General features: G+C 36.3%; 4 protein-coding genes across 5 annotated transcripts in view; 2 read left to right on the top strand and 2 right to left on the bottom strand.

Moving 5' to 3' along the window:
- Positions 1–787, top strand: part of LOC128875497 (zinc metalloproteinase nas-13) — a 2,196-nt gene extending 1,409 nt beyond the window's left edge. The window contains exons 3-4 of the mRNA XM_054121130.1: positions 325–458; positions 586–787. Coding sequence (XP_053977105.1) covers positions 325–458; positions 586–744 — 293 coding nt within the window. The 3' untranslated portion in view covers positions 745–787. The remainder of the gene's footprint in view (positions 1–324; positions 459–585) is intronic.
- The window catches only part of LOC128875496 (cytochrome P450 306a1), a 47,809-nt gene extending 42,902 nt beyond the window's left edge, over positions 1–4,907 (bottom strand). Inside the window, exon 1 of the mRNA XM_054121128.1 lies at positions 4,799–4,907. The gene's annotated coding sequence lies outside the window, so the exon portion shown is untranslated. The remainder of the gene's footprint in view (positions 1–4,798) is intronic.
- Positions 817–4,886, bottom strand: LOC128875494 (serine/threonine-protein kinase fused). The gene is made up of 9 exons (XM_054121124.1): positions 4,562–4,886; positions 4,332–4,445; positions 4,112–4,260; positions 3,874–4,053; positions 3,661–3,811; positions 3,378–3,574; positions 2,208–3,232; positions 1,525–1,712; positions 817–1,450 (listed from the first exon to the last, which is right to left on the bottom strand). Exons 1-9 carry the CDS (start codon positions 4,727–4,729, stop codon positions 1,400–1,402), a joined length of 2,223 nt encoding a protein of 740 aa, XP_053977099.1. The 5' UTR covers positions 4,730–4,886; the 3' UTR covers positions 817–1,399.
- A 1,036-nt stretch (positions 4,908–5,943) lies between the features above and the next one.
- On the top strand, positions 5,944–18,594 carry LOC128875498 (ras-related protein M-Ras-like). Of its 2 annotated transcripts, XM_054121132.1 has the most exons (5): positions 5,944–6,089; positions 6,183–6,309; positions 6,577–6,897; positions 7,047–7,363; positions 7,448–18,594. In XM_054121132.1, the coding sequence occupies exons 3-5, from the start codon at positions 6,708–6,710 to the stop codon at positions 7,535–7,537; spliced, it is 597 nt and encodes a 198-aa protein (XP_053977107.1). In that variant the 5' UTR covers positions 5,944–6,089; positions 6,183–6,309; positions 6,577–6,707; the 3' UTR covers positions 7,538–18,594. The 2 variants fall into 2 exon arrangements, with proteins under 2 accessions (XP_053977107.1, XP_053977106.1); XM_054121131.1 differs by lacking the exon at positions 5,944–6,089 and having other exon boundaries at positions 6,177–6,309.
- Positions 18,595–20,083: the final 1,489 nt, after the last annotated feature.

Here is a 20,083-nt window from a genome sequence, read left to right as displayed (position 1 = left end):
TATGTACGCGTGCATTTATCGAGGATGTGTCGTTAGTTGCGCTACAAGGGGATGATTCTTCACATAAAATTGAATCGAAAACGTAGAATAATATTTTTTCATTGAGGCCTTTAGTTTCGGAAAAATCGGGTTTGGAAATTGCGTTGGTACCTACCGAATCTTCAAACATGGTTCTCTCGATAATGGAGCCCTCTATGAAAAAATTTTATTCTATATTATCGATTCAGTTTTATGTAAAAAATCACTTCCTTGCCGACTATACTACGATTAGTGTACCTCTTACTGTTTTGAATGCGTATTTATTATCCTAATTATCCACAATAGGTAAAGAACACAATTTTAACAAATACGACAACCGTACCGTCACCGACTATGGAATCGGTTACGATTACACGAGCGTAATGCACTACAGTTCTCATGCATTCTCAAAAAATGGTGAACCGACCATCACACCAAAAGTAAGTAAATTTCGATTTCTTTCTAAATAAAAAAAAATATATTGGTTTTTTGACACAGTAACCAATAATTAATTTATGATCATCACTAGTTCAAAATTAGTTCACTTATTTTGTTAATATTTCAAAGAAAGAAAAGGTGAAGCTTGGACAACGAAAAGGACTCAGCGGAAAGGATATATTAAAAATACAAAAGATGTATGAAGAAGAGTGCCACGGTCGGCGACCTGAAGGAAACAACGACTCGTCGGAAGATATATCCATCGATTGGATCTTTAATTCCCTGTAATTACTTCTATTTCGTCTAAGGCGAATCTCCGTATTATGTTTTTGTAAAAGTAATAATGATAACGACGTAGACGACGGTGTCGTCGACAATAACACAATGCTGTTTAATAAAAAAATTACTTTCATTTATTTTGTTACATACAAAAATGCGAGGGAATAGAATACTGTAAAAGATATTATATCAGATGATAGGGATCCGTCATCTGTCTATTGGTTTGGTAGTTTAGTGTTGCCGCTATCAATGCACGTACACTTGAAACTGATGCCTCTGCACCAATCCGTTTTACTATACTGTTCACATTTGATTTTGTATATTTGACACATCTTCCTCAGCTAATTTCAGCTCTTATCGCAGAGTGATCTTTAACTGTAGACTGCTACGCGTAGTAATTTGCATAAACTTTAGTTTGATAAAAGTTTTTCCACAGATTTTCAATTTTATTCATCGGTGGTATGATGGTGCAAATGTGTTCAGGCATATTTATAAAATATCATATATTTAGATGTTTTTAAAAGGAGACGTTGCAACGTGTCAAAATCGATCAGCGTCACCTCACGAGAAAGAGTTGGGTTATGTCAACGGTCGTGTTATTCAAAAACAATAACACGTAATCCCGCATCGTCAGACACGAAAGTGTCAATGGATACGTTGCTCCTCATTTTTCGTCACTCAGTTTCTTTATTTCGATGACTGCATGTTTTGCGGCCTGAAAATATCCCACGTATATGATCTAAAGTTTCCGTTATAGTGAATTTTTTCTCCAAGCTATCTATTACTTACAAGTCTTACGGTTTGGTCGGGATCGGATACCATTAACTTCTCTAATGCGTTTCTCAAAGCGTAAGTCCAAATATTTACCATATGCCTGTGCCAACGGCAGCCCAATAGTTTTATCAGGTCACAGGTTCTCTTTCTAATTACTTCCTCGGAGTGCGTAACCAATTGAATGAACTGTTTATGCGCATGCCCTTTCATGAAAAGTACATTTTATTCATATTAATCTAATATTAATAAGAATACAGGCTATTCTTGCAAATTAGTCTAACCAAACTTTCTCTGTGTAGACGGTATCTTTTGGACAAGGTACTCCTTAGTTTCACCCAACATTGCGATTAGCTTCTTCGGAAATGGTCGTTGGTGTAGTTCCTTGGTCATAGAGACTGGCGTTTTCTTTATTAACCGATAGTATTAAACTATCCTGGTTTTGTTCAACCGAGCAATCATAACTTGTGTTTGTAACCAGTGAACCACAACATGAGCACTTTTGTTATAAAAAAAAACCCAAGCTACAATGCTGGCAAAGTGTCGGAGTATCTTACCGAGAGGATACATCTTACACCCAGAATTCCCGATAAGAATTTCGCCTCTGCAAAGCTACTCTATGATAAAATTAGCAGAGAACGACAAACCGATACGAGCGTTTCTTGGTAAGAATAAACGATGATTTGCGCCGTGAAACTTACACGACATCGACGGAAATGACATGACTTGTCTGACTAGAGGATCTTTTTTCGGGTTGCATCGCAATACATGGTTGAAGATCGCAATGAGATCCGCAACTAAACGTGGCTTCTTTTTCTTCAAAAGCAACAATTGCTGTAGAAATGCGAATCCATTCACGGTAGAAATAGCTGTACAAAATTGAGTGATAAATTTGTGCCGAGCATGAATCAGATTACAAAGTAGTAGCACCGAATATTCCAAGGTCTGTAGTTCGTCCGAGGTCAATTTAGACGCCAATCTGGTTTTTGCGTTTGACGGATCAAATTTTTCGTGTGACTCCGGTCGCTCGGACATTAAAACTTTTAAAGCGTAGACTAGATTCGGTACAACCTTTACGTCCAAATATACTCGTTGTATCTTGAAGAGAATGGGTCGCTGTAGTCCAAGAGCAAATGGCAGGGACAAAAGACAAGCAATGTATTTGACAACTCGACAATTAACCGTCAAGTTTTTCAATGGAGATATCAATACCGAAGTGCAGTTTTCTTGTAGTAACGAGTCTAGTTCGCCGTTCATTATTTCCTCCATTGATTTTTGCAAAAATACGACCCATTCTTCGGTTTCGATTGGACTTTCATCAGCTTTCGGGTTCCAATCGGGTAATCTGTTATTATGCAAATCATCGTCAACCGCTGAATTATCTTTCCCTGGATAAGATTCGTGTCTGTGACAATAGAATGCTTCAGTCTCTGGTGAAACACCTAATTCCTCGAGACTCGACGTATCGTCTTCGGGATCAACGAACCCGTTGTTGTTTATTGCTTCTTCAGTTTCTCGGTTCTGCATTTGTCTTTGTTCAACGCAATGACACAACTTGGTACAGTCTGCGAACACGTTATGCGCTAATGATGCTTTGAACGGTCCGTCGTGTTTGCAGGACAGACTTTTGCTTTCCGGAATTGACGTAAGCGGTGGCACGCGTTTACGATCTACCATTGTATCCAGAGCTCTTCCATACACCATTGGGACAGTGTCCCGTAAAAATCTGTGTCAATACGGAACTATCGTTAATCGAGATTCATGTCAATACACAAACTCGTTCATATAATTCGTATGTGTACATAGACGTATGATTTCTAGTCGATGGAACTCATTACTGCGCGAAATATGTTCTACTGAATTATACATACTTAGCCTGCGAATCGGTAAGATTCGTATCGATATCGTGCAATTGCGTATGCTTTTGTTTAGCTTGACTTGTCAACACAGGTGTAGCAAATGGTGTAGGCATAGCTCTGTTGATATTTAAAAGAGATTTTTCGAGGAAAGGATGCTCTATAAGAGCAGGCCATGTTAACCTTTGTGAAGGATTTTTCTGTAGCAATCCCTATTTACAAACGGATTATTGTCAGGTGATGAAATTCAGATGGAACACTTAGGTAACCAGGAAGATCAACGTAAATGTATTACAACCTGTAGGAAGCTTTTGCAGTTCTGAGACATGATATAAGAATCTGGCCAACTTATTGATTCAAATCTTATCAATTCGATTAAATGTAAAATAGAATCTGTTCGAAAAGGTGGATGACCTTGAATCATTTGATAAACTATGCAACCAAGCGACCTGAAAATAGAATGGTTTGTATACTGTGTATATCAAACCTGTACCTGCCAAATTTAACATACCATAGATCTGCATTATGATCATAAGGATGTTCTTCTATAAGCTCTGGAGCCATGTATAACGGTGTTCCTTTTATAGAAGTTAACACTTGTGTCTTTGTACTCATACTACGAGCGAATCCAAAGTCACATAAGACTGCCTCTCCATTATGTTTAATGAGTACATTTTGTGGTTTAAGATCCCTAAAGGAGGAATGGCTTGTTAGCATTGAAAAATATGCTAAAGCATCAAATCTCTGACCTGTGTAATATTCTTTTGGAGTGCAAGTAGTGGAGACCAGAAACGAGATTGCAAGTTAATTTTTGCACAGTGTTTTCGGGCAGGTAACCACCTGTTTCATCTAACAGACGGCATAAACTCTGACTGACATATTGAGTCACGACTACTATCTGAAGGAAAAATTCTTTCATGCTATATAACATATATAGCGTTTATATCTGTGTGAAACATGCATTGGTACCTTATTTTTGGTTTCAAAGGAATCGAGCATTTGTAGTATGTTTGGATGAAAAAGTTGACTTTGAATTTCATGCTCTTGGCGTAAGCTTTTCAATTCCTTTGATGATCTGCCACGCTGCATGATAGGGTTCGGTTTGTATCATCATCGACACAAAAGAAAAGATAAGAAAGTATAGAAAGAAAGGAACGAGAGAAAACGCGAATGTCGATGCTCCACGGATATCTGTTTACCTTTTCGATTACTTTGTAAGCTACTGTTTTACAACCTGATCGAGTAACCGCTTTGTATACTCGTCCGAAAGATCCATGGCCCACTTCTTGTAACATTTGGTACTTTCCCGTCGTATCGAAAACATTGCACATTCCTGTTGCTATCTTAATTTGCCACTCTTCCATCATTATAAACACTTATATCGAATGAATTGAAATAGACTACTGCACAGCACAGTGTAATGAATAGATACGTACTTGGATAAAGACGCTTTATACATCAATAATATAGGCAAATGTAGGGTTAAGAATTTATTGTTTGGGATGTTCGCGCACTGTAAACTATTATAAGCACAGAATACCAAGGTACTCTCACAGAGACGAAACTCAGGCGTTTTTCGGGTTCCGATTCTAAGTACATAAGAGGTGCATTCGATGCATTTAAAAAGGCCATTGCTCGCTAAGCGATAAGTTACCGAGTGTTGCTACAATTATTTAAATTTCTAATTTACAATTAAAAAGTTAGATATGAAAATATTAAATATTTAAGTTGGTGGTTCTCTTCAGCTATTGGCTACTAGAAAAGAGCAGTCGTCATGTTTGCGTATGCGTATACTTATTACACTACTAAGTGTTGCTAAATTAATAAACACATAACCTTTCCGTACACTTTTCTTAATCTTCAATCCCTCATTTTACCTTAAACCAAACCAAAGTATAACTATTTTACTTTTACATCTTTTGGACGGCATTCATCTTACAGCTAACTTATATTTATTAATATTAATATAACGCAGTCCGGATAACGCAAGTGTCTGGATGAGGAGTTTTTTTAGATTTTGGGATTTTTTATTTTCTGTTTTTTATTCGGGAGTAAGGATAATTACTTAACTATAATTTAGGAGTTGAAGTTGTATTTGCTCTCAAACATTCGTATTAATAATTAAAACTAGTTTTTATTCATCTGACTTGATATTTTCCAATGAGGAAAAGCTTTTTCTTATATTCTCTATTTTTTTTTTTTTTTTTTTTTGAACACATAGTACTTTATTCATTTCTTAAACTTTCAAGTAAATTTTAACTTAGACTTTTATAAGGCTTTATCTTTCTTTAAAGTAATACTGGGCTTACTTTAAAGTAATACTTTTTAGTTTGCATATGAGTATCTTTCCCCTTCCTCTCTTACCATTTATTTCTTACTTAGAAAAGAAAGAAAAATTTATTTTTTTTCTTTTCGTCATGTTTGGGAACGAAAAATTTGTAACCTCACCCGCTCACAGTACACGGACAGCCTATCTTTTACCCTTTCATCTAGCGGTGAAAATATCGAACTAATCAGAAATGATTATTAATGCCCTCGATATCTTAACTCCCAAGTTTGTCGTGAAATAGTTCTTATATTTGCTGCTAGATAGAGACTCACGCCTATTTAGATAACTGTAGAAGTATTTTAGAAGCTAAATAACTTCCTAGCCGAAGTATAACCTTTTAAATTATACAATGGAATCTCTTGTATAATTTAGAAGGTTATATCATATTTGATCAAACCGTTAGTCAACTTCTTATTTCTACACAGTATAAACAGTTTAAATTGAATCGAATTTCCCTCTATATTTGCTACTGGTCCTCCTTCTCTATTTAGTTCTGTGGACGTGTCGCATATGGCGCAGTCGGAGGGCCTCAGTAAAATCTCGTGAGATGCCTATCCGTAACAGTGGCCCAAACTGACAGCTGGAAGATCGTGAAGCAGGAGTGGCAGATCATGTAAGGTGAGTATTCTTTATTTTGTCGATGAATAGATTAGTTTGGTACATTCTTAGGGAATATCACAGGCTGCCAGGGCCTCTTTATACGCCGGAAATTTCTCATCTAATTTTGTCTTGTTAAGTGTAATTGACACACACGCTGAATGTTATTTTTCGTTTCACGAGTTCATGTAAATGTATTTGTTAATTCTGTTGTTACGTTGAAATCTTTAAAATATTCGTGACAGTATGTTGCCGATGTTATTGGTCTAATCGCGTTAATCCTTTCAGGGCACTTTGGCTAGATAGCAAAGCTTGACAATTTACAAGAGACAAGTTGCTAAAGACACATTAAAAGAGTTGACAGAATAGGCAGAAGAAGGAAGAGCAGCGGGGGAGGGGGTGGGAAAACAAAAGGCGGTATGACACGACCTCCTAATAATGACAACCTTATGACTTTCAAGTTAGTCGTAGTTGGTGATGGAGGTGTTGGAAAGAGCGCACTCACCATACAGTTCTTTCAAAAGTTATTTGTCACTGATTATGATCCCACCATCGAAGACAGTTACATTCAACATACAGAGGTAGATAAACAATGGTGCATTCTAGATGGTAAGTAAACTTTTTCCTTAACACATCACCCGCTTTGTCGCATTCAACTCATAGAATCGCTATCTGCTATTTCTTGGATAATGCTTGACGCGCTATACTGAATGCGTAACACATTCTTACGTGTACAAAGGTTTATTTGTATCTAACAGTGCTAGATACAGCTGGTCAAGAAGAATTTAGTGCCATGCGTGAACAATACATGCGCAAGGGTGATGGGTTTCTGTTAGTGTATTCTGTGACTGACAAACAGTCGTACGAGAATATCATGAATTTTTATACCCAAATACTTAGGGTAAAAGATAGAGATGTGTATCCAATGCTTCTGGTAGCCAACAAAGTTGACTTGGTACATTTGAGAAAAGTTACAGAGGAACAGGGAAGGGAGTTGGCGCATCGTTTGGGTATACCTTACATTGAAACTTCTGCCAAAGATCCGCCGTTAAACGTAGACGCAGCATTTCACGAGGTAGGGGGTTAAGAGAATAGGTGGATAAGGCCGATACAACAAGTTGACTAGAACAGTTAAGAGGTTTGAATAATTTTGTCCTAGGTTGTTCGTATAATCAGAAATCAACCTCCGGCCGAACTGGAAAAGAACCGGCGGAAACGGAGACGTTCAGGGAAATGTAATATTTTGTAAATGTTGAAAATATCATGCAAGTATCGGAGGTTGCGGTACGATCACGCATCGTCTTTCCGAAAAGTCACTTTTCCTTACAAAAGTGAAACATACCTGCCAAAACGAAAAAAAAAAAAGAAACAAACAGAATGGGTCGTCTGACTTCCATCGTATATAGGTTACTATGACTCGTTTTTCTTTTTCTTTTTTCATTCACGTATAATTTCATAGTATTAATGAACGTCGAACGATTGATATCCCATCCCTGTATAATAAGTGTACAAAATAGTAACGATAAGTCATGCATCGATCGAACGAAAAACAATGCCAACTATCTCCAAGGATGCGACTAGATTTTTTAAAAGAAAACTAATTCAGCATCGGTTTAAGACTAAAAAAAAAAAGAGAGAATATAGAAAAATTCGTCGGAGATATCGACTGTTCATCGTCTTGATAATACGAGACCGCCATCTCTATACGCGCGTACACATCAATTTTCTACCATCGACTAAACACTATGGAATTGAGCGTTTTTTATTGCACGATGCATACATAATTCTATAGAAAATCTTTTTACTTCTTCGCGTAAGATCTCGTCATGAAGTGACTATAATGGTTTCGTATACCGACTCAGCTAATTTTTTAAACAGCAGTCGAGAATCATAGCTTTAAGCGTATTTATTCGTATTTCATTAAATTAAACGTTTTCGTCTTCTGACATTATTTTCTTGTTGTGATATATTCTATGACGCGCACATAGTCTCCTCGGAACAAATATTTTTAAAACTTTCGTACTACAATTTTTTTTTTTTTTTGTTTTCATATATTTCACGTGAATACTTTTTATATTAACCTCTTGCGCTGCCAACATTTCCTCGTATTTGATAGTTAGAGATACAAACAGCTTCTAATATTTGTTCTATCACAGCTAGTTCGCACTTAGAAAAAGAGTATTTTTTAGTTTTTATTATATTTTTTTCTCAAAATAATTTATTACTTACGCGTATCGCGCGACATTTTCAACTCCCGAAGAAAAATCTCTCGACGCCCGTGGCATGTAATAACAGTGCACGAGGTTAATGCATCTACATATAATTTATAGTACAAACTTGTTGTATTGAATTTTTTTTCCAACGACGTTTAAAATTGTTATGTCAACGAATTTCGGTTCCATCAGTGATGTGCATATGAGGCGTTCGAAGCCTAACAAGTAATTAATATTCTGAATCAAGAATAAAGTATTCGATGCGAGGCAATATTGCCTCTGGTATTAGATTATCGGCTTTCGTGCATACAGAGGTCTGATGTAAAACATCTATCACGATTCGAATTTTCGAAGTAGTACATACGTAAAATATTGATTTTAGATGGCCAGCGCCGCAAGACTAGTGCATTATTAAATAGCTCGCAAGGGAAGTTGGGCAATTGATACGCGCCGAAAAATTTGAATTTTTTTCCAGAAATAAAATTCATGGGAACCTAATCGCAGTGCCCTTTTCCATTTTTACCCGAAAACAGTTTCAGGTGTGGAAACACCGCTTTGAAATAATTCTGGTTATTTATTTATATTTATCTGAAAACGTAAGAGATATCGATACAATTTAATTGTTTTCAACATTCTATAACACCGTGGTAAGAAATTAAAAAAAAAAAAAACATTAATTTTGATCATATTTCCTTCACCACGAATCTTTCCACCATCAGCTGCATAAAAATTGTGTTCGCGATTTTGTGGGTGCTCCATACTGTACAACTTTCGTCTAACCAATTTTTTTCTATCTGTTATCAACTTTGAGTTAGTGTGCAATATAGATACGTATCCTTTATTGTGTGCTGAATGGATAAAAATTTCGGTCAGAATCCTCGACTGAAATTTGAGAAAATCATAACACTTGATTGGGTAAAAAAAAAAAGGTATACATGTCGAATTGAGTAATCTCCTCCATTATAAAGTCGGTTAATGAATTTCAACGGGAAACAGTGTGTTTTTGGGACGAATTCAACAAAAAATATAAAACTATCGGAAAAGTATTTTATAGCTCTTTTTGGGGCGGAAATATACGTAAAAAGTTACCTTATCTTCCACAATTCGTAGTTCTCCCAATTTACAAAAATGGAAAAAAGATTTTCTTAAGAATTTGAAAGTAATCGCCTGTTGAAAAACATTAAATCTTGTATTTAAAATTTGTTCAATACCTTTAATGATACCAGAGATATTAGCAAAAATATAAATAACCTGAGTTTATTATTTTGAAGGAATCTCTTAAAATCGTCTTTGAATAAAAATGGAAAAATTCACTGCAATTGGGTTCCCATGCACTTCGTTTCTGTCAACATACAATTTTTTCGCCGTGTATCAATCACCGAACTTCCCTTGTCAGTTTTATTTAGGAGTTGTGCAATAAACAAAGTATTGCTTTCGTAACAAGTACAAAATTTTATTAGTAGCGAGTTATTTCGTGTTCGCTAATGTTTAATTTGCAACTTTCGAATTCTATCAAATACAAAGCCTGAACTTCGATTATATCAGACCTTTTTATATATATTAAAGAAAATGATGCCATGGCCTATATTAGTATTTAAATGTAACAAAATAATTAAAAAACGAATTAAACAAAATATGTGACCTACTCCAAAGCAAGGTGACTCATGGGTTGAGATCATGATTTTTAGTGGAAACAAATTATACAAAATAATTTAAAAAAAAAAAAAACAACGATTCTCCTTGGCATTTCGGATAAATCGAGTCTTATTCGATCTGAAACGCAGTCCTCTTCGGGTTAATGCAATGTAGGGTCTAGAACAAATTTTATACTAAACGAGAGTTAAAACAAACAAGTGTAAGTGGTATAATATGCAACGCAAATAAAATTAAAAAAAAAATACGAGTGGGAAAGGAAAGAAACGTACGAATGTCTATAAAAATTTGATTGTTAATATAATATAATATGGCTAAGCACATATACCCGGACAACGATCCGTTAGTAAGTAAAATAAGTTCGAATTTTGCTGTGATTGTCAAGGAAAGTCATTGTCTTTTAATAATACTCCGATCATTTTCCACGCGTTAATTTTTCAAAAATGAACAAAATAATGGATGCCAAAAAATTGTTTTTGTCTATATGGTGTTTCCCTTGGGAGCAGGTCATATACACGGGGATGAAAGTCGTAGCGGGGAGATTAATTTTTTTTTTTCTAATTTTGAGAAAAACCTTTTCCTTCAACGAACTTGAATGTATAGATTACATCTATGCGTACTAGTAAATACTTTAAATAAATTTTCTTTGTATCGCTATGGTTTTTATCCCCTATGTACGTTTAAAAGTACATTCTAACGCGAGTGCGCGTGTAAATAACTCGAGTGACTCGTGAAACTTATCGATAAAACGAAATAGTATAAGGAAACGTTCCACTCGTTGCCGCGCGCTTTAGTAATAATTAGTTCGAGTTATTTACAGTATGCAAAGTATGCACGATAACGCGAGATAGTAGGAGAGGGTTTACAATTCGCTCCGAGATTGTTGTTTACAGTTGTTTCCGTAGCGGGTCGTGTTTTTAATTTTCATTTTTCACCTTTGTGCCGAAACTTTTCGAGCTTTTATTTTACTCGACGGGGTTCAATTAACGATATCACGTATTAGCATACGCACAAAGTGCTTTTCCTACGTGTAGGACACAGTGGGAAACTGAATAGTAATTTTAAACGGTACGATACGATACGTAAAACGTGCACAAAACGTGTTTGGCGAGATCGAGTAATTCTAACAGTGAAATATATTTGCCTTGAGATAGAAATATAATCTGTATTATCAACGAGTGAAGGCTATCGACGGAATTTGTGTAGTTGCCATACGTAGGAAGCTTCGATTATTATTTTTTTTTTAATAGCGCGAATGTTGTCGACGTATTTTATATTGGATGATAAATCGAATGTTCGATAGCGTTCGTCGTTATCGACATAGACACGTTTGTCCGTGCGCAACGAAATATTACCGAGTTAAGAACGAAATACTAAAACGATGCATTTTGCTCCGTTGATACTTTTGTTTGCTAGTAAAGAGGTTCGTGAAATTGTGAACCGTTATTTTAGCCAATTATATTCTCGCAGATTCGAAGAAAGCTCAATGCGTAGTTTAAAATTGCACCGCACAATTAAACGAATAACGATTGTATAAATTTAACCGAAACGATCGCACGGTATAGCGAAATTATAATTTCGTATGGGGTTTACTCTAGAGATGGGCGAAATTTAAAGAAATTCTATCTGTTATTATAATAGATCTATTTATTCATTCCAAGAATATTTATTCGGCGAATAAGGATGCCTTAACCCTTTCAATCGTCGAGAAAAGAAAGCGTCTTTATTCGAATAGATCTATTCGAAAGCTTCGAATACACTTCGGTTAGAAATGCAGGTAAAGAAGAAAACCGTACTGTAAGCTGGATTGAATGAAACAAGTAGCTTTATTCGATGAATAAATCATTTCGAAAGCTTCGAGTGAACTTTGAATGAAAATTCATATAAAGCTGACAACATTATTGTAAGCTGCAGACAAATCGTTTGGCGAATCAATAAAGTATCTTTATTCGTAGAATGGATCTATTCGAACGCTTCGAATAAAAATTCAAATAAAAGTGTAAACCTCACTTCGAGCTGGAAAGAGTATCTTTATTCGTCAAATAAACACATTTATTCGTTATAGGTTGAAACCTTCGAATTAGCGATAAAAATAAAATATCTTCGTTCGATGTTTTATTTGAACAATTCTTTTCACCTAAATAATGCCCAGCTCTGGTTCATAGTGCAGGACGCGCTCGTGAATTTTATCGTCATACGTAAAATGGACAAGTTGTACTCGCGAATATATCTTAATTTCGCGTGTCCGTAAAATCTGTCGATATTTTGTGGACGGTTGATTTAATTTGTATACCACAGTGATTGTATTGTTCGCGCGAAACAATACTGTTTAAACATTTCCCTCGCCAGTTGAAATGAATCGCTGCTTCTCGAATGTGTGCGCTGTTAATCGAAATTTTGTTGATCGTACTATTAACATTTAATAGGTACCTTATACAGGGTATTTAGCTATAGGTGTGCGTCCTTTGAAGGTGACCATAAAACAAAAACAAAGAATATTGAAATTGTGTGTTTGGCTTTGTGTCCGAGATATTCTTTATCAGAGGGGAATAAAACATTACGGATACTTTGATAATACAGTATTGTCTCGAAATAAGCAACTCTTTTCCGCCTCGAAATAAGCAACTCGCTATCCTCACCTCTTTATTTGAAGTCGTCCGCCGAGTGAGAGATACGAAAAGATGTGAGAGGTCCGTGAAAACGAGAAGCCATAAATCTTTCGCTATTTTAGTTTAAAGATTAGTGAAAAGAGCACGGAATACGTGTAATGTTTTCTCTTTCTCTGGCGTGTGTATTCTCCGAAATACTACTGTTACTTGTACACATACAATGGGTGTAGAAAGTATTCGTACACTGATCAATTTCCAACAAAATTGTTAATTTCACAAATTATATTAACTCGTGTATAATACTATTACAGTAAGTAAATGTTGTTTGGACTATATCTATCTTAGACATTTCTGAGAATATGTCAGATATCATTGATTATAAAAAAAGAAATTAAGGAAACTACAATTTCACACAAAAGTTTTTTGGGAAATTGATCGGTGTACGAATGCATTCTACACCCGCAGTACGTTCCATTCGTTCGATTTACCAGTGCTGAAATGAGAAAGTATGTGTTATCTTCTATCATTCTCCAAAGTACAACACCCGTGCTCGAGCGATCGTTTCACAGTTTGCCGTTACACCGAACCCCCTTTTTTGTCTACGGGTTCTCCATGGACTCGCTCTAGAACAAAGTCAATCCGAATAGCATACCTCCCTCGAAACGAGCAACTCGCCGTTCCCGACCGAGTTGCTTATCCCGAGACAATACTGTACCTCCGTGAAGACAGTATAGAAAAAATGTTTATTATCATTAGCAGATAATCCTCTATATGTAAATACCTCGTGTAACGTACCTATAAAAATCGCCGCTTCGTTTAAAGCCTGTACATTCAACGATGGATGTCGCATCGCAAATGTAACGTGGACCATCCGTTCAAACCGATCGGTTCGATTCGAAAATTTCTAAGTGACGACGATTGTATCGTCGACGAGCGTTTACGTGGATCCGATTATTGATATTAATATGCCGACGTTGTCCGCGGACACGAGATTCCGATATTAACGCGCAACGTTCCATTGTTTCGTTCCATGGAGGTTCTTCTCGTAAACGGATTACATTGGAGCGCGCGACAGTCTCCGCGGCAAGAGTCGCAATCTGCTTTGAAAAGGATTAAAGCAGCGATTATCTAATGCAAAAAGGGGGCCGGGAAGGGGGAGGTGAGGAACTTGTATATATTGCGCGCACGTACCGCGCGATGTTTTAGAGACTCAGGATATTTAGCGTTCCTCGCATGTCGTAATAATCTGTAACAAAAGCGCCACACGTTTTTTATCGCCGTCCATGAGAGAGAGAGAGGATCGTGTAAAAGGACAGAGGGAAACGGAAGCTTACATGCTGTTATATAAGAATGACACGACAATTAGAAACGACTACGGTACACATGCGTGTTAAGGGAGTATTCTAGTCAGGATGTGGTAAAATATAAGCCATCGATGGAATTTTTATCAAGATATTAAGTTGAAATTTTTGCGTCATTGTTCATACATGTCTCGTTAAGTTACATACAGTGGGTGTAGAATGTATTCGTACGCCCATCAATTTCTCAAGAAACTTTTGTGTGAAATTGTACTTTTCTGTGTTTACATTTGACTCGAGTCGAACGTCGAACATAGAAATGGACAGAGATTGAAAAAAACAGGTCCGAGAAAAAAAAAGCAGTCGGCAGAATCGTTATCAATCGGTTACGATCATATCGCACATCATATCTTGCATTTATACAGTCAATCCTGTCTCGCACTTATCCAGTCTTCGCTGTAGTAATTCGTACAAGTATGGTTACAGCTCGAACTAGAAGAAATTAAATATCTCAAAAAGTAACAAAATAACAAATATCGATTTTTTCATAAAAGTTATCTTGTTTAATAATACATAAAGTTACTTAATTTAACGAAAACGTATTTTTCTCACTATCAGAGGACAGATTACGTGCACACTGAATTTCAAGCTAATCCGTCCATTAATTTTTTGCGAAGTCATGTCATCTATCATGAAAAATATAGTTTCGAGAAAAATATGTTTAAAATGTTGATTAAACGTAATAGAATCTCAATGATTACACGAGTTCTCTTTGTACTTTGGAATCTTGACACAATCATTCTTTGTATTCCACTCCTTACACAATTTTTCTCTGACACCGGTCTTTTTTTATTTATGTGTTTGCCTATTTAACGCATTCATGGTACAAAGCCTGTGACGTTATCCATGTAGGGTAATTCTTATCAAAGAAAATAATGTACAGCTGAGATATTGTTTCTAAGCCTAACGTCTAATCGTATAGTTTTATTTTCAACAGAGTTCGAAAAGTTTCACTGAAAACTTTTTAGGTGTTTTTAAAACTCTAAATCAGAAGAACATGGAAAATCAAATATTTCCAAAATTCCCGACTAGAATATCCCCTTAAACCGAAGTTCTTGCAAAACGAAGTAGCAATCGGTGAAACCGCAAAATTCGTGGAGTTAGAGCGTACGCTTTTAGAAAAATTACAAAAAATGAGGATAGCAAGAGGGATTATCTATAAAATAGTCAATATGTTGAATCATTGTGATATACCGAATACGAGGAGATGCGATATAGCGAATGTTATAGTTACGAGAGCCATCGAAGTCAGTCTTCGTCGATACCGTACAGTAGCGGAATTCATTTCGGATGAAATGGGTCGTTCATTATGGCAATGGTGTAACTCCATTTACCTCCATTGCGAGATACACAAAGTTTCCATTTTAACCGACTGAAAAATGTTGATAAATGCTATCAATGAATTTATAAAACAATAAGTAAGCAAATTTACCAGAAAGGTTGACAATATCGTCATCGGTCGAAGAAAAATATATTTCTAGTAACCACGGATGAATGTACTTGTACGTCACTTTCATAATTATTCTCGGATTTGAAGAGTGTGGACTTCTACCAATATTCCTTTTGAAAAAGGTTAGTAGACGATACGTGAACGAATAGATCTTCTGTAAAACATGCTATATTTTATATTATTGTTGAAATGAAATGATCTTTGTGTTATGTGTATAAAAATACTCAAGAGATGTTTAATACATGGAAGCAACATGGAATGTGAAGAATAAACAAAAGGAACTTTCATTTGACGGTGTGTTCACTTTAGAGGAAACACTGACCAGGTTTAACGTACCCTATACAGGGTGTCCCAGAATTAGTGTAAAAACCAGACATAGGGGAGGGGGTAGGTGAGACGATTATGAAGCACAATTTCCTTTGCAAAAATGTCGGGTGGTGGTTCGTTTTTGAATTATTAACGAAAAACCACCGACCAATCACAGCGTATAGGCGTATTAGCGCTCAGAGCAAAATGCGCGCTACTCGGGCGCTGTGATTAGTCGGATGGATTTTCGTTAATAATTCAAAAACGAAGCATCATCCGACATTTTTGCAAAGGACATTGTGGTCCAGAATCGTCTCAGCTACCCCGATTTCCGGTTCTTACACTGATTCTGGGACACCCTGTATACGGCAACAAATCGATGCAATTTAATCTAATTTAGTATAATTTAGATGATTTATTCGATTTGTTAACTATTATACCAGTTCAAATATGTATGTTTGTATTTGTCATTATTATTATTGTCACTGTGAAAAGTTTTGGAATTATGCACAAATGTTCTGTAGTAAGTCTATCATAGCAATAAGTTTATCATGCTCTTATATGTTATAGTCCTTATACGTTCAAGAACATAGTAAGTATAATTGTGTTCGTGGATTGATACCTCTTTCAAAACGAATGCGTTTCATATTCTGTTTAGCAATGAAGTTTCTTAAGAAATTACTTTCCAAATTAAGTCGAAATGCTTGTTAGACATTGTAAAAAAAAATTCATTTCGTAAAAGAAATGGCCTTACATCACTTTTATGATGAACGATTCGATCAGCCAACGCGATTATCATTGATTAAATTCGATAACCTTCTGACTTCGCCATCGTTTCCCTCCTCCAGGGTTATACTCATCGCCACACACAAAAAACTACCGCACGTATCATTCTAGCTGTATACCGCAACTCCTAACGAAACGAAGAAGAGGAACAAAAAAACAAATCATATAATGACGCACAGGCAACAATGAACTACGCATAAATAGGGCGGAGTAATAATATTAAGATGAGAGTATGCTCGTTGCCACCGTTCTTGTCCTATAGATAGCTACGACAGGTATATATATATTTTGAAATGAAAACAAAAAAAAAAAGAACGAAAATTCCTCCCACCACGACGATAGTTATATACTTATATTATATACGAGACCGTCGGAAATACGTTATATTATGTCTATGGAAATAAATATGTGTGTGTATGTTACATGCGCGTACAGTGGTACACGTAACTCGATTTCTCTGTATGCGTGTACCGTTGGCGCGCGAGAAAAACGCGGTAGACTCCACCCAATGGAATGCGTTACATCGACCATTTTTTTTTTTATGATTGAAAATCACTTTATTTTCCAAATAAGGGGGTTGCTAACGGGGAAATGCAACGTTTGTGATATACAATGAAGCATGGATAGAGACAGGGACATATGGATAGATACGAGATAATGGAATACGAGGGGTGCTAACGAAGAAAAGCTTTTTACTGAGTTTGGTTTTCTATCTCTTGATTCTTACGATGACCGTGAAATCTGTTAATTTTTTGTAATTGCAATGGTTTCCGATTTCGTCGAGGTAACGGTCTGGATTCGCGCGATAACATTATCCAAGATTTACTACTCAAACTTAGGGCTGTCGGAAAGCTCGAATATTCGAACCGCTCGCGAACCGAGCTGAACCGAGTATTTGAAACAAGTGAGCGACTCGCTTTTTTCGAGCGGCTCACTTGTTTCGAGTATATACACCCCCGTTCCATAAATATGTGGACACTTTTCACGTTAAATGTATAGTTACACCGTGAATAATTCCTAGAAAATTGTTTGTTACCATATTCTGGTTCGGATGTGTATTTGATAACACTTAATAATATTAAAGTTTTGAGTGATATGGTAAGTCTCGCAGAGGAACTATGGGATCGTTTAGAAACAACATTTGGAAAACATTTGTGACGAGATATTAAAAAATAGAGGGAGTAATATTATTTCGGATACAACGAAGAAATCGCTAGTTATGTAGATTAATAACTTACGTATCAAGATTGCTAACAGAAATGTTAACACACGGTGGGATACATTAATGAACAAAAAATTGAATTGCTTTTTTCTTATTACTAATGAAACATTAAATAAAATATATTCTCTAATGCAACCTACACTAAACATAGCGACACAAGTGATCCTTGCTAATAGATTCGTAACTTTATTTAGATACTAATTCCAATCAAGGAAGTGTTCACATACTTTTGAGCGGCAGTGTACTCGGCTCGGCCCGATTATTTCCGATCTTGCCGACAGCACTAACACACATGAAAATATTCTGTCACGAAAAAAGTAACGCTAATTTAGTAATTAAATAGAACGATATGAAAGAAAAAACGCAGGATAATTAGTCATTAATCCAATGGTACCTGTCTGTGAAACAAGACGCTGCTCTCACTAATAGACGTTTGTTTTACTCGCGGGGCGTAATACAAAGGCTGCAAGTTTGTCTCGCTGAATACGATTAGTTACTCCGAGGGGCGGAGTCTGTCGCATTTTTCTCGCGCGCTGACTTTACGTATACGCTATATGTGGATGTACGTATATTTTTTGTTGTTGAAAGTGTGCGTGCGTGCGTGCGTGCATGGGTGTGTGCGACGCGAGCGTGTCACTAATTGTGCAGGTTACTGTATAATGTACACAATTGATAATAAATTATAAACACGTGTTTACAAAAAAAAAAAGAGGGAAGAGAGAAGAAGCGTCCCGACTACCTGTACCTAGTATTTGCGAACCGTCCTTTTCGGAATGGATACTTTTTCCAGCTCCTGTTTTGGTCCTTTCTAGGTCTTGCAAATGACGCTACCTGTGTAATTTGGTGTTTCTTGTTTTTTTTTTTCATAATAAGAGCGAGAAGAAATAGGTAAGCATAATCTGTTTTAAATAAGTTATCAATATTTGACTATTTGCCTTGTTAATAACGATTTGTTTTCTATTCTTCATAGTAATGTAATGTATTTATTATAATGCTTCCCCAAAGAGGTTCGCATGGCTCCTCTTTCCCATATACATCTTTTACAGTATTTTTTCTTAACTCTACCTTACAACTATCCTTATCCTATCTTATTTCTATCCTAAATCAAAGAGCAACACAGCAGAAAAGACGTAAACAAAAAAAAACCAATATTCTTCATAGTAAATTGTTGTTAAAATCTGTTCATAGAACAATTTCCTTTATCGCAACTCGTACAGTATACATTCTATACAGTTCTAAATATGGAATGATGATCGGTGAAAGTATTTTGAATTTATTAAAAATATTTTAATTAAAAAAATGGTCGAATCTAGCCCAATTGAAGCAATTTTGTGTTACATCGTATGCGGTTTCAGTTCTGTGTGCATAACTAAGGTGGAAATCTATAATGTCTTTTTTTTCAGGCTTGATGCAGCTGGCAATCCTATCTCTAGCCCGATCGAAGCCGCAACGTTAATCGAGCCGCGATAAAGAAAGCAATTCGCGCGGGAACTATCGACCGCAAGTTCAACGTGATCAAAAAAAGTTTAATTACGCCAACAGACGCGACGGTTTCGCTTGGCAATCAGCCCTGCGGAATTATCCAAAACCCTGGCACCGTTTCACGCGGTTTAAGGGGGAGTTAACGCCACGAATTGTCCCCGCTGCCGCGTACCAGGCGCTACGACGGGGTTTTGCTTTCCAAACGACGTCGTCTTCTCCTATTAAACCTTCTCAAAAACACTCACCGTCGCCGTCGCTGTCGGATCGCTTTAATTATCGCCGATTACGCCGTTTCAATCCGTACTCGGCGAACTCAAGCGTCGTTAACTTTAATGTTTTAATGATAATATTCCGTGTATGTGGGCCCTCCGTTTATTTTAATGGAAGTCACGTGCTCGGCGGCATTACGCAATGTACTCGCGATTGCCTAAGAGTAACTTACTCCCGATGTCTTCTTTGATGGCATCGCGCATTCTCGGTGACACTTTAGTTTCATTTCGTATTAAATACTTTAATTATCCCTTTCTATCACGATGATCCCTTGTGTAAGGATATTTATTTAGATGTTCGACGAAAACTGCAAAAATTCCAAGACAACACACAATACATCAGACAAAATGAAATCGCAATACAAATTAAATGACTAATCAATAAATTACTAACACAAAGTGATAAACATAACTGACAACTATAAAACATACAAACATACCTAGTGG

The sequence above is a fragment of the Hylaeus volcanicus genome, chromosome 4 (genome assembly GCF_026283585.1).
Source record: "Hylaeus volcanicus isolate JK05 chromosome 4, UHH_iyHylVolc1.0_haploid, whole genome shotgun sequence".
Classification (NCBI taxonomy): Eukaryota; Metazoa; Arthropoda; class Insecta; order Hymenoptera; family Colletidae; genus Hylaeus; species Hylaeus volcanicus.
Note: the sequence above shows the minus strand (reverse complement) of the source record. Positions and strands in the feature narration are given on the sequence as shown.

Excerpts from the sequence above, each read along its gene's own strand:
- LOC128875494 (XM_054121124.1), bottom strand. The coding sequence starts at position 4,729 with ATGATGGAAGAGTGGCAAATTAAGATAGCAACAGGAATGTGCAATGTT. Across the intron at positions 4,054-4,111 it reads TCCAAAAGAATATTACACAG|GGATCTTAAACCACAAAATG; the intron begins GTCAGAGATTTG and ends TTCCTCCTTTAG. Across the intron at positions 1,713-2,207 it reads GTCATTTCCGTCGATGTCGT|GGCATGCGCATAAACAGTTC; the intron begins GTAAGTTTCACG and ends TTTTCATGAAAG.
- LOC128875498 (XM_054121132.1), top strand. The coding sequence starts at position 6,708 with ATGACACGACCTCCTAATAATGACAACCTTATGACTTTCAAGTTAGTC. Across the intron at positions 6,898-7,046 it reads ACAATGGTGCATTCTAGATG|TGCTAGATACAGCTGGTCAA; the intron begins GTAAGTAAACTT and ends TGTATCTAACAG. Across the intron at positions 7,364-7,447 it reads TAGACGCAGCATTTCACGAG|GTTGTTCGTATAATCAGAAA; the intron begins GTAGGGGGTTAA and ends ATTTTGTCCTAG.